General features: G+C 41.6%; 1 protein-coding gene across 2 annotated transcripts in view; it reads left to right on the top strand.

Annotated features, from left to right (window-relative positions):
• Nucleotides 1-13,945, top strand: part of VPS35L (VPS35 endosomal protein sorting factor like) — a 108,450-nt gene that overhangs the window by 39,381 nt on the left and 55,124 nt on the right. For both annotated transcript variants that reach the window (XM_084818572.1, XM_084818573.1), the window contains exons 10-20: nt 519-615; nt 2,120-2,167; nt 3,091-3,184; nt 3,941-4,018; nt 6,109-6,231; nt 8,693-8,739; nt 9,561-9,672; nt 10,581-10,697; nt 11,087-11,140; nt 12,288-12,368; nt 12,749-12,811. In XM_084818572.1, the coding sequence (XP_084674698.1) occupies nt 519-615; nt 2,120-2,167; nt 3,091-3,184; nt 3,941-4,018; nt 6,109-6,231; nt 8,693-8,739; nt 9,561-9,672; nt 10,581-10,697; nt 11,087-11,140; nt 12,288-12,368; nt 12,749-12,811 (914 nt within the window). The remainder of the gene's footprint in view (nt 1-518; nt 616-2,119; nt 2,168-3,090; nt 3,185-3,940; nt 4,019-6,108; nt 6,232-8,692; nt 8,740-9,560; nt 9,673-10,580; nt 10,698-11,086; nt 11,141-12,287; nt 12,369-12,748; nt 12,812-13,945) is intronic.

Here is a 13,945-nt window from a genome sequence, read left to right as displayed (position 1 = left end):
ACCTCATAGGGTTGTTGTGAGGTTAATGAGGGTAGAGAACCATGTACGTTATCCTTAAACCCCTCAGAGGAAACAGCAGGATAAAATATAGTAAATAAATAATATTAAAAACTGTCAGGGTCTGTTGATACTGTTTTTAAGTTAAAATAAGCCTCCGCATGTCGATTCATGATGTCCTAGTGATGTGGCCGTGCTCCCTGGAATTACAGTCTCTTCAGTGGGAAAAAAATAATGGAAGGGGAAAGGTGTGGGTGGTAATACCTCTTTGTAACACGAGGGTGAAAATAAAAGTTTTAATAAAGAATGGAAGTTGAGGTTCTCGTTCCCAATTACTCTATATTTGGCAAACAGATGCCCAGATGACCTCTGAAATGATCATTTTCTAATAGTATGGGGTTTTAGTACTCATGCATGGCATTTTCTTAGAACTGTATGAACTGAACATAGCTAATTTGATTCTGAAACTAAATAAGAAAGCAGGTTCTCAGTTTAATCTTCTCTCTGTCTTGTTTTATCAGATCATTTTACTCCTGAAAGTATTAATGATACTGCCAAAGAAACCTGTTTAAACTGGTTCTTCAAGATTGCTTCCATCCGAGAACTCATTCCCAGATTGTATCCTTTTTCAAATAAGACTTTTAAGATGATGAAAATGTTATCTGGTTAATGCTTGAATTTCTAAAAAGAACCAAAACACCGGAAGAAGGAATTTCACCGTGTTATCTTGGCTCTTTCCACATGAAAAAAAGAGTAATAAGCAAGTATCAAAAGGCCTCTTCTGTGCATTGTCTAGGGTGCCAGCAGAATTCATAGTTCAGTGTTAAAATGGACTAAATTTTACCTATGGCTTTAGTGGGTTTTCCATTCATGAAGTTTAAAAGACCAAGAGCCAGTGTGGTATAGTTGTTGGGGCAGGTGTAAGTAAACTGATACCTTCCAAATGTTTTGGACTACAGTGCACATCAGCCCTATCCAGCATGGCCAATGGACAGGATTTGTGGGAGTTTTGGTCTGAAACAGCTGGAGGACACCACGTTGCTTACCCCTGGCTTAGAGAGTTGGATTTTGACTGGCGAGACCTGGGTTCAGATCCCTCCTAAGCCATGAAGCTCTCACAACCATGAAGCTCTTAGTCATGAAGCCTAAGGTCTCCATTTCTCAGATTAACCAACCTGCTGAGTTGTGGGGATAAATTGTGATAGTAGTGCTGGGGTCATGAATGCTACCTGAGCACCTTGGATGAAGGGCAGATGTAATAAATAAGTTAAAAAAAAAACTGACTGAAATTCAAATCTCTCTGGTTTTTATTGCAACATATACTAGTTCATGTAACTTATTTTTCCTATATTAGTGTGTATTATACTGGTTTCCTTTGTTTTGTTTGCTTTTTGTATTGTGCTTCAGCTTGAGGCAAAGGAGGTAATATATGGAATTTTATGTATTAAGTAAGTATGGTGTCCCAGGGGTCCTTCAGTGAGATCTTATCTGTCTACTTAACCTTAGTCCCCTGAAGGTTGTAGGTAAGCTGAATTAGATGGGTACTTAGGTGCTCTAGTTCTGTCACTGGGACTAGATCCACCCTAAAAGATCCCCAAAGTCAATAGCTGAGTTCTCAGAGCAGCCCTGAGTTGTTGCTGGCTTACGATCCTGGCTTGTTTAGGAGCAACAAACCAGGATCCTGGGTTTGGATGTCACAATAAGCTATTACTTCCTGATTAGTTTTATACTCACTTGTGCAAAAGGAGGAGCAAATGAGCAGTGTGCATCAGCATGCTGCTAGTTCACAGTAAGCCAGGATAAGCCAGGAATCCTGGGTTATTGTTATGTATGAATGTGGCCAATAATATAAAAATTACTTTTACCACTTAAGTGGGCAGTTAGGTAGCAGGGGCTTCTGGGTGAAACAAAATCATACTTGTAAATTACTGAAAATGCTTACAGTTAACCTGTTGTGACCTTAATTGTCCATGGCAGTAAGCCTGTATAGTATGTGTAAGGTTTTATAGCAGCCATGACACCCTTGACCCTGGACATATGTATTTAATCATCAAGGGACATCTTGTTTTACCTTTCTGAACATTATTTATTTTGGACATTTTCCAATGACCTTTTGTTACAGTTATGTGGAAGCAGCAATACTGAAGTGCAACAAATTTCTTTCCAAAACGTAAGTCTGATACCATTTGATAAGTATTGGATAAATGTGGTACATATGGAAATGTGAATTCAAGGTGTGAATTATGTCCAGAGATTTCTCAGACATCTTCCAATGACTGTCCTGTTTCAGCAAGCAAGCTCTGTTGTTGCAGTGCAGGCCTGGAGTTATTGGGCACTATGTGTTTTGGTTCACACCAAGAACTTAGGGCAAGTCAGGTTCAGTGGATTCTGATCAAGCAGTTTTGATCAGATGGGAAAGATGGGAAGCAGAGAGCTCCGAGGAATGCTGTGGCTTGAAGCCAGATAAGCTTGCCTGCATGTTGCTCCAACAAGCAGCATTTTGTGACTGAACCACAAGTATGGTTTTGGCTTCTTTTAGACTGATTTGGGGAGATTTGCACACATTTGCTAAAGCACACTAGCTACGCTTTTGGCAGGTGTTTGGATCTTACATTATGCTGTGTGTTGTTTATCTTGGTTACATGGCTGTAGAAAGAGTTAAGAGAAAGTGTTGTGATGTTTTAATATTACTGTTGCTTCTTGTTTGTGTGATTGTATTGCTGGTGGGTGTTTTGATGGTATACTGTTCTGTAAATTTGTAGAGAAAAGCAGGATCTTTAAAAATAAATAAATGATGAGATCTAACTGCATTTATATTTTGCTTTATTATTTAGCATGCTATGTTTTAGATGTTTTGCTATGAACTTTTGTTTCCTGCAATGGCCTTTGGCTGATGTTGTTGCTAAGTAAAGGCTGAATTCTTAAGTAACATTTTACTGTGCCTTTTGTTGGGTATTTGGTGTTATCCTTGGCCAGCTGCAAGCATAGGAGTCAAATACTGTATATGATAGCCTTTCAAGTTGTCAAGAGATGAAATGGTAGATGGGTGTGAGGTTAAATCGTAAAACCTACTTTCTCAAATCACCTTTTCAGGGGAATTTCAGAGTGTCTCCCACGGTTGACCTCCATGATCCGAGGTATTGGAGATCCTTTGGTTGCAGTCTATGCTAGAGCATATCTCTGCAGGGTAAGATTTTGTTCTTTTAAAATGTGGCTTCATTGTTACTATGCAGGGCTAGCCCAAGAAGTGCTGCTCCCTGGAGCTAAGAACAAGATAGCACCCTGCTGATGCCATGCACAGAAGCAGACTGGACTAGCCATTGAATTTAATTCCAACACCGGTGACAGGACTGTGTCCTCCACTGCACCAGAGTGGAGCACTGCAGGCTAATTTAGAGGATGCAGGCCAGGCCAAGGGGCATACACAGCTTTGCCCTCGAAACAGGGGAATGGCTGGGAGCTGCCTCTGCTGACCCATAGCACCTGCCATCTGAGGTGGCTGCCTCATTCTTCCTAATGGTAGGACCGGCCTTGGTCCTACAAAAAGTGATCAGGCTAGTCGCAGAATTTATCCAGTCTAAGAAACAGACAGTTTAGTCACAGCTTCCTTTAGATTACGAGTCATCCCACTTCCGAATTCTAGGAGATTATAAACTAGGGCTGTGTCTGCACTGCAGGATGTCCTGGCTATGTATTGTATTCTTCGGCTTTCTTTACTTAAAATGCAGCTGCCTTACACCATCTGATTGCTCCCTTATCTAATGTTCATCTTATTGTCCTAGTTTTTCATGTACATAGTTGGCACTATATAAATAAAATGTGCTATCTTTCTAGGTGGACCCATTTTTTTTAAAAAGACACAATAGGTATACGGATATGCATGATTGTGTTGCTGCAGGAGAAATACAGAATAGATTTAATTTATCTGTTTCTGTGGATGTAGGTTGGAATGAAAGTAGCTCCACATCTGAAAGAGAGCCTAAACAAGAACTTCTTTGACTTCCTTCTAACTTTTAAACAAGTAAGTGAGAGATGATGATGTAGTAGGCTATGTGACTGAAATGTTTTTTTGTTTGTGTGTTTTCTTTTGGAGAGCCACCAATAGATCAAGCAAAGGGCTGGATGTGCCCAATCTCATCTGATCTTGGAAGCTAAGCAGGGTCAGCCCTGGTTACTACTTGGATGGGAGATTGCCTGGGAATAAGGCATCCTCCATTGAGCAGGGGGTTGGACTTGATGATCTTGTAGGTCCCTTCCAACCCTACTATTCTATGATTGTATGATCATCTAGACTTGCTTCGTCTGTAACAGTAGCTTGCGTTGGACATTTCAGACAAAGTATAGAAAATGCAGAAAAATTATGGAGTGATCATTCTTTTTGTTGTTCAGGACCAACTTCCAGTTATCTTTTTGACTACTAGCTAAAATTGTTATTTTCATTCACAAAGCACCCAGTAATGGATTTATCCAGTATAAATGTTGCTAGTTGGTACTTTAGAATCCAACAACTGTAACAACAACAATAATCATTGTTGTCTTTCTTTCTTGCTTGCTTGCTTTCTTTACTACATTTCTATATCGCCCCATAGCCGAAGCTCTCTGGGCAGTTTACAAAAAATAAAATATTAAAATACAATATACAAAGTTTAAGTCATTTATACATAGACAATATACACAAAGACAACATATAACTAAAAACAATTTTGAACAGTCAGTCGTAACCAAAGACAAATCCAGGACGGATTAAAAACTCATCATGTGCTGCCAAATGCCTGGGAAAAGAGGTGATGGTGATGATAGCAGCACCTCCCATGAGAGAGAGAGAGAGAACCAGTGTACACACCAATAATTTTAATTGTGTACATATACATTTTATATCCCAGCTTATCCTGCAGGCTGTGGGAACCTAGAATATTTTCAGGAAAACCAATATCAGATAAAATATTAAAGCATAAAAAGTTGAATATAGCTCAATGGGTTGTTCTAGACTAAGTGAGTCACACTTGGTTCCCATTGAAATTAATGGAACCTGAGTCTGACTAACTTAATCTGGATCCCACCTAGTATTATTTATTCCTGCCTACTACGAACATGGCTATATTAAAAGAAAAAACGAAACATAATCACTCCTGGAAGATGTCTAGGATAATGTCGATTGGAGGCCAGCCGTTAATAATAGCTTTGTACGTGACCTGTCTCATAGACACATGGAGCGCACTGCCAAGCCATCACTTGTTGACTGATCAAAGACAGTGTGTAACCTGAGGCAGAGGTGAGGAACTTCAGGCTTATGTGATTTTTTGTTTTTTACTAGACTCTTGAGATCCAACCATATGCCAGATGCAAGATTGTAGATTAGGCGGGTTTTCATAACACTGAGAAATAGGGTGCCTCTGAGCACATACTCAGCCCAGAAATGTGTGATCAGTAGCCAGAACCAAGTCCTCACAAATCCTTTTGTACAAAAATTCTGGAAGCCACCTTGGGCTCTTTGTGAGGAAAGGTGGGATATAAATAAAATAAATTAAAAAACCCTCCTGATTTCCCCTATGTGTTTTTTTTTTTTTCTTTCTTTCTGTAACCTGACTTTTTTGGTAGGGGAAATTTGTTGCTGTTTTTAGATGATAGGGAGTCAGAAACCCTTACTGCAAATTATCCAGAGATCTACCAGTAGATCCCAGTTTAACTTCTGCCCCACCCCTGGCTTAAGGAATGCTGCCGCCTTTACCATTCATGGAGTCCAGGGAGTACCAAATCCAAACCATAATACACTATGCCCCACCCTTGGGATTCTGCCTGGGGGAGTTGAGGAGCAGTCCTTGGTCATGCACATTCTCGCTGTAGCCTTCCTCATTGTGGGAAGAAAGGGCTGAATGTACTGGGAGTTCTCACAACTATTTGCACTTGGGATTTTCCTGATCCGGTGAAGTAGAAACTGTGAGTCCTTTGGAACAGGCTTCTCCTCTTGATGCTTGCTTGAAACAGGCTTTCAGTGTTTTTGTTGAGGTTGGTGTTGCATTGAATGTTTGGATTCCATAGTGAATGCAGGATATTTTTTTCCCTAAAGAGTAAGACTTTTTTGTGATGATTTATCTTTGATGTTTTTAACAGATTCATGGGGATACAGTTCAGAATCAGCTGGTAGTGCAGTGTGTAGAGATCCCATTATATCTCACACTTTATTCTCCTGCAATTGATTGGATTCTACAGTGCATCTCATACCGAGCCGCAGAGGTAAAGGACCCTCTTTTGCTATGGAAAGGTTTTCATGTTTTAACTAGGAGAAAGACTAATACAGCACTTGGACTCTGTATAAAGAGAAACCTCTTTAATATTTGTACTAAATTGTTAAGATTGTTCTTCTTCCATATTGATCCAAGAAAGTAAATAAGAATGTGGAATTGAATTGCTTACAGTGCAATCTTATGCGTGTCTGCTCAGAAGTAAGCCCCATTAAGTTCAATGGGACTTACTCCCAGATAAGTGGATACAGGATTGTAGCCTAAATCAGTGAAGTGTCTGGGTTATGGAACTGGTATTATTAACAGGTATAGATCTAGTAGATGAGTATTCCATTCTTTGGCAATCTTTGATCCAGTTTGTTCTGCACTCAAAGCTATCTACCATCTAATCAGCCATAAATGTACAGGAAATGTGTTTAAAATCATCACTTAAGGCTGTCGTAATCAGAAAGATCAATAGGCACACAATTTGAAATTAAGAGGCACAAGTGATTTTATAGAATCATTTTTAAATGAAGAGGTTTTTGAAGAGTCTAACATTCCAAAGCATCTGGAAGCTGAATGCAAGTTTGCACTTGAGTGAAAGATGAGTGCCAGAAGGGCTGAGTCCTCTTTTCCCTGCTCTTTGGCTGTTTTTAGTGGTCAACTGAGCAGCGTGCAGGGAGGGAGATCGTGCGGAAAGTGAGGTTTAAACCTCACCTTCCCCGTGATCTTTCTCCCCACCCCCCGCTGCTCAGCTGCTCACTAACAAAATAGCTGAGGAATGCCTGAGACAGATGCATTTTTTTTAACTTAAAAGGATATCCTTTTAACTTTAAAAAAGTCATGTAAGTAAAAAGGACTCCTTTTACACTTAAAAAAATTGCACCCATCTCAGGTGTTCCCAAAGGCAGCCTCATATTTAGTCATTTTAATACAGAACTTCAAACCAAGGGAACTTGTTATCCTACTTTGGATACCCCGGGTAGTTTTCTTCGTGCTAGTTTCTCACCTCGGTCATGCAAATTACACTTCCTTTTATTTTTAAACTTGATCGGCATAACATTAAAACTTCTATAAGGCAGTCTGAAGCAAGAATTTAATTTGTAATGAGATATTACCATGTGGCAACAAAACAACAAAACCAGAAGCAAGCCCATGGAAATGCAGCTATGAAATCTTTCACAGTCCTGACCTTTCCCTCTGTTTTTCACACTCCTTTTTTTTTTTTAATTAAAAATCAGATGGTTTGGCAAAAATCAGTTTTCTTCTTCACATTGCAAAAGAGTATTGTTATGGCTCCTGGGAGACCATCGTTTTGTTAAGCTGATAGTTAGGGGTGATTGATTTGATGCCCCTTGAATGGGAGCTAACAACAGGAAATTTCAGTCCCTGCCTATTGGAAAGCGATAGCTTGTGGGAAAGGCAGAGCAACAGTGTTCTGACAAAAGGCAGTTGTTGAATGGATAGTCAGGGAGAGCTGTGAGTTTTAAGCACAGGAAGTGGCCTTGCACCTCCCCAGACTATTTGTCCCTTTAGCTAGAGACAATGGGGCTGTTCGCATGACACAAGGGTGGATAATAAGCTTGTTGTGATGTCTGAACCCAGCAAGGGTGGCTGGCTGTAGTGGTTAACAAACCACCCAGCAACCCTACAACAGACCATGGGTTCTGGGTGGTTTGTTAACCACCCCAGCCACCCACCCTTGCTGGGTTCAGACATCACAACAAGCTGTACCCAGCAGAGGTAATTAGGTAAATTGGGCCCACATGTGACCGGCATGCACAGGGGTTGTTAATGAGCCACCGTGGCTTGTTAACCACCCTCATGTCGTGCAAACCCTGTCAGAACTTCTAGGCCGGTATTGTCTAATTTGACCAGCAGTGGCTCCCACCACTTGCTATCTGATCCCTTTGACTGGAGATGTCATCTTTGGGGCAAATCTGCTTTCTTGCTTCATGTTGGGAAGCAAAAGGGTGGAGACATTTGGAATCAGAACCTTCCCAAAAGAAAATATTAGTGGGACTCATCTCTTCTCTAGCTGTGACTGTGCAATAGGAAAGTAAAGTCCATTGTAAATTAATGTTCCGAGTCCCCTGGACTGCAAGGAGGTCAAATCAGTCCATCCTAAAGGAAATCAACCCTGAGTGCTCATTGGAAGGACAGATACTGAAGCTGAAGCTCAAATATTTTGGCCACCTAATGCGAAGAGAAAACTCTCTGGAAAAGACCCTGATGCTGGGAAAGATTGAAGGCAAAAGGAGAAGGGGACAGCAGAGGATGAGATGGCTAGATAGCATCACTGATGCAATGAATATGGACTTGAGCACGCTCCGGGAGAGAGCGCAGGATAGGAAGGCCTGGCGTGCTATGGTCCATGGGGTCACGAAGAGTCAGACACGACTGAACAACAACAAAATAATGTTTTGGCTGGGTGGTTCATTTTCTCCTGCTCATGAAGTTACCTTTTGTAGGTTCTGCTGACCGAGATGATGGAGAGATGCAAGAAGCTAGGCAACAAGTAAGCAGCATGCTTGCAAAGTTCAGTTTTGGAGTTGGAAGGGCCCCAGTCCTTGCCCCTATTACATCTGCTTAAATCCTTTTGGAAGGGGATGTACTTTGGGGCCCCCTTGAGAGGAGGCGAAACCTGCCTTTTGCCCCAAACTTTGGAGTCACCAGGCATAGCTTTAGCCCACACCCCTATATGGTATCCTTCCACGCATCCCTTTTCTTTCTTCCATGTCAACGAATGCTGCCGTTGAATTGTACGTGAGAACAGTGTGAGTGTGTGTGTATGTATCAAAACCTGCCCATCAACTCTGACTCTGCTTGGCCAGCTTCCACAATCTAGGACCTAGTGAGAGGGCTGCACTTCGTGAAACATACCAGGCTGCCTTGTACCATAGTGCTCCACCCAGCCCAGTAGTGTCTGTTCTGATTGGCAGCAGAGCTCTAATGTTAACGGCAGACATCTGTCCCAGATCCCTTGAATTGGATAAGCCAGGGATTGAACATGAGATCTTCTGCGCGCGAAGCATGTGACCCTTAGCTATACCCTGTGCAGAGTTCATAAAGACCCTGGAGATGATGGATGGATGGACGGACGGACGGACGGACGGACAGACGTGTGTGTGTGTGTGTGAACACACATGTGCAGATCCTTACAATATAAGTGGGCTCTTTTTCATGCACATTCCATCCTTCAGATGAGTTACAGTCCAACACATATGGAGGGAACGAGGTTGGGGAAGGCTGCCTTAATGTAAAATGTAAAATGATGGTGTGTGTGCATGTGCCCGCGTGTGTGTGCACTTGCACTCATTGGGATACTGTTCTTTCTAGTGCCTTGCTCTTGAATTCAGTAATGTCTGCCTTCAGAGCTGAGTTTATTGCTACAAGGTCTATGGATTTCATTGGCATGATTAAGGAGTGTGATGAATCTGGCTTCCCCAAGGTAAGACCCCCCCCCCTTGTTCTGCAACTTCTCCCCTTAGTCACTGTCATGTGCTATGGTTGTCAGGATACTTCGCAATAGCAAAATTTATTTTGTACGAAAGTCATCCTGCTATAAGCGAATCATGATTTCTTACCTCGTTCTTGCACCGTGGCCCTGAATCCTTTCTGGAATGTGTATCAATCCCTGTCACCCACGCCTTTGCCAGTGGCTGGCTCTGTCTTGGGAACTAATTGACTTGCAAAAGAGATCTGCCCGATATTTTCCTTGGGCTGGAATATTTAGTCAATTAAGGGTGCAATCCTATGCATGTTTAGATAGAAAACAACTCCTACAACTCCCAGCATTCCCCAGTCAGCATGGCCCATGCTGTGACTTGTAGGACTTTTTTCTGTTTAAATATGCATAGGGTTGCACCCTAATAAGTTAAACATAGATCAGCTAAAAAGGTGTTCCTGATTAATTGTACAGCAGGTCTGTGTCTGTTTTTTTAAAGTACTTAAAAAAAATCTGTAGAAGGCAAACTTCTAAGGTAATGCTTGATACAACACATGTCTGCTTCATCTAGAAATGAAGACTGTGCTTTCATGCTTTAGAACAATTGACTTTTATGCTGGGTTAATTGATAAAACTTGTAAGATTCCATGCTAAGATTTCTTTAATTGGTAGCAACCCCACCCATCTGATGTGTTTACTAGCTGCATGTCCATGTTTATGTTCTCCAGCTAAAGGACTATTATAGTTCAGACACTGGGGGCAATTCTGTTTTTCCCCTCATATCTTTCTTTTACAAGAACATGTTTTTATAACAGCAGTGTATTAATGTGTAGTACTAATGTTATTTAGTTGAGTGGAAATAATGAATGGAATCAGCTACACGGATGCACTCTTTTATTATATTTTCACAGCACCTTCTCTTTCGTTCTCTTGGGCGGAACTTGGCTTTAGCTGACCCTCCAGAAGGCGATCGGCTTCAGATCTTAAATGAAGCCTGGAAGGTTATTACGAAGTTAAAGAGCCCGCAGGTGGGTTGTTGGTAGGGGAGAAAACTGGTGGAACAGCTGCAGCCACAAACTGTTGAAATATATACATTGTAAGTTCTGCATATTCTGTCTTGGGACCATTACCTAGCTAGCTTATAGCCTGCCAGGGACCTCTTTGTCACCTCCTTCCAAAATTTTGACCACATTCTTCCTGGAATACATCCATATAAGAATTCTGGTTCAAATACATAAAAGGTTTTGGTTAAGCATGCAACAAGCAGGCTTGCTCCACCTTTGGGGGATCTGAGTTTAGCATTAATAGGTGTGTGTGTTTAAGGTGGTCTGGAATTGCTGCAAGTAAAAGCTCTCTAAGCGTTTTGTTCAAGGTGATGTGCCAATTTTAAATATAACTTCCATACACTTATTTTTAGGATTATATCAACTGTGCAGAAATCTGGGTGGAATATACCTGTAGGCATTTCACGGTATGTGCAGATTTAAGAATTTATTTATTTAACTTTTTAAATTTCTTCCCCCAACCCTTTGTATAGTTTATCAAATGCTATAATGGTCTAGAAAAAATATGTATGTCTGGCACTGAATTTTTATGTGAGAAAGTGTTTTAGATGGTCTCTAGATATTGTTCAGATGATATACTGGCATCTCTGTTTGGGGGGAGTGTTTAAAAAGGCAGTGAGAATTTGTGACATTAAACTATTTTGCCTTGCTTTTTGCTTTTTTTTTTTGCTTTTTTCCAAAAATTATTTCCTTAGAGCAGAGCCATGTTGAAGTTGGTCCATTTGAGACCCTCACTAGTGACAGAGACAGGGCTGGTGTCAAGGGTTAGGTATGGTTGGAGCCCACTGGACTTGGTCCTCGTCTTCACCACTGCAACCTGATTATTTGCCTACCTCTCATTGTGGCCCAACAATGAGGTGGGGAGAAGGAGGAGCAGGAGATGCCACTGGCTACTTGCTCACTGGTTGTCTGCCTGTCAAGCAAGCAAGTGGTAGCAGTGATGAGAGAGAGAGGATGAGGAGCAATAGCAGCTGGTGACTCTGGCAGTGAAAAGGTGGACTCACTGAGGGAGGGGCCCACTGAGGGTGTCTTGCCCAAGGCCCTCAAAAGCCTGGAGCGAACACCGGACAGAGGAATACTTTCAACTTTCCACATTGGGCTTTAGACACAGAGACAATCACAGAGAATTGATACTGAATATGGAGTGGTACAAAAGAGAACTGTTACCTTGGGCAGCTTTTACAAAAAATGTTCTGCTTTTGATGGCACAGATTAATTCAGGAATATTGATATTGTTATGATGTCTGTTAGTCCAAACAGGATAATGTTTACCTAACTGGCTTCAATATTTAGCAAGCAGGAGGATGCGATTTTTGATGAAGAATTATGATTAAAGCTCAAATTAATGTTAGGTCTTTGACCATAAATAATAATAATAATTCTCTAGATTCCTAAAGCATGCCAACACTTTTGACTCAAGCTGTGCAGGAATAAAGTTCTCAGCTGCTTAACCTTGTAATGGGGTTTGTTTGTTTTTTTTGCTTTGTATGGTTTTGATGTTGAACTTCTGAGCACTTTGCTGCTGCTTTATGACAATTAACTTGCACTTTGTAGAAGCGTGAGGTCAATACGGTTTTAGCTGATGTCATCAAACACATGACTCCAGACCGGGCATTTGAAGAGGCCTATCCACAGGTAAACGAAGAGTGCAGTCATAAAAATAACCACAAAGGATTTTGTCCAGACTTTGAGGGTTCTGGGTGGCTTTTAATGCAAATAAATCATCATTGTGCACATAGTGTAAAAGGAAAACATGAACCATTGAAAGTCAGATTAGTCGGATACATTAAACGTGGAGAAAAGAAAATGTATATTTGGGAGGAGACCTGTTGATGATCTTCAGATATTTTAAAATATTTCAGCAAGGAGAGGAAAGACAATTGCTCAATGAATAGCAGGATAAACTATGGGGTTAAATGAAAGGAAGGTGAAGTTGGAGCTAATATAAGGAAACCATACCTAATTGTATGTCTTCTGTCTCTCTCCCACCACCCCCACCCTGTTCCTGATCTTAGCTTCAGTCAATAATTCAGAAAGTCATCACCTATTTCCATGACTTCTCCATTCTCTTTTCATTGGTAAGTTTCTGTGTGGCTATGGCAATCATAAATTCCTTCAGTCTGAAATGAAGTTGCATCTTCTCTCAAATTATTCCAGCTAAATTTGGGGGTAGTTAGACAGAGGAGCAGAATTGGGGGAAAAGGGGAGATCTAGTGATATGGGTCTTAATGTCCTCTTGCACAAACTACCATTTTTCTCTGACATCGTACTCTCACCGTGCCATCCTGAGGAACGCTTAGTCACCCTGGCATATCCCTGAATCTGAAAGAGAAAAGCCCTGTTGGTAAGTGGAGTCAGACCCAAACCAAGGTTTATTTTTGTTTCCTTTTGTTCGACCATGAGGTTCTCCGAAGCAGTTTATGATATTCTAAAATACCATTTTAACCATTTCTTACCTTTCCCAGTACCTTGTCCCTTGTGTATGGGACACAGGTCTGCAGTGGTTAGAGTGTTGTTGGACTGGGAGAAACCGGGTTCAAATCTCAACTCAGCCACGAAGGTCACTGTGTGACCCTGGGTGTATTGCTGTCTCTCAGCCTAGCCTTCCTCACAGGGTGGTTGTGAGGATAAAATGCTGGTTTACGGGGAGATGGGACAGGGATAGAGCATGTATCGTACTTTGAGCCACTTGGAGGAAAGGCATTATATAAGAGTAATAAACTGTCAAGAACAGTAGACAAATTACTTCTTTCTCCTTTGGCTGCCTCAACCATTGGGCTAGGCCCAGTTAGCATGGATGATGTAACCACCTGGACATGTGCTATCTCGAGGCAGCTCCCTGCACTCAAGGCCACGACTAGGCCCTGCTAATTGGGATGGATGATTACAGCTGGTCTGGGAGAGAAAATGCAACTCCCTTCAGGGTCGGTGTGGACTCTATGGGCACTGACCTGGGATTGGCTGCCTGAGAACTGCCCTGAGTTGCCAGGGCTGGGAGATGAAAGGGGTGATGGAGGGTAACTTAGTGGTCTTCCATCCCCGCGTGTCAAGTGGTTGTGAACTGGTGTGTACTTGAATCCTGGCTGGGACCCTATCCGGGGAGACCCTTACTTCAGTAAAGTATAGAATAGGTCAGTTAGTGTTTTACTGTTTTGCTTGGGGGTATTGTATCAAAGGTTCCCTGTATTTTCTTGGGTAACTTCATTGTCTTT

The sequence above is a fragment of the Heloderma suspectum genome, chromosome 12 (assembly GCF_057233095.1).
Source record: "Heloderma suspectum isolate Gila_16-S chromosome 12, 16-S_ref, whole genome shotgun sequence".
In the NCBI taxonomy this organism is placed as follows: Eukaryota; Metazoa; Chordata; class Lepidosauria; order Squamata; family Helodermatidae; genus Heloderma; species Heloderma suspectum.
Note: the sequence above shows the minus strand (reverse complement) of the source record. Positions and strands in the feature narration are given on the sequence as shown.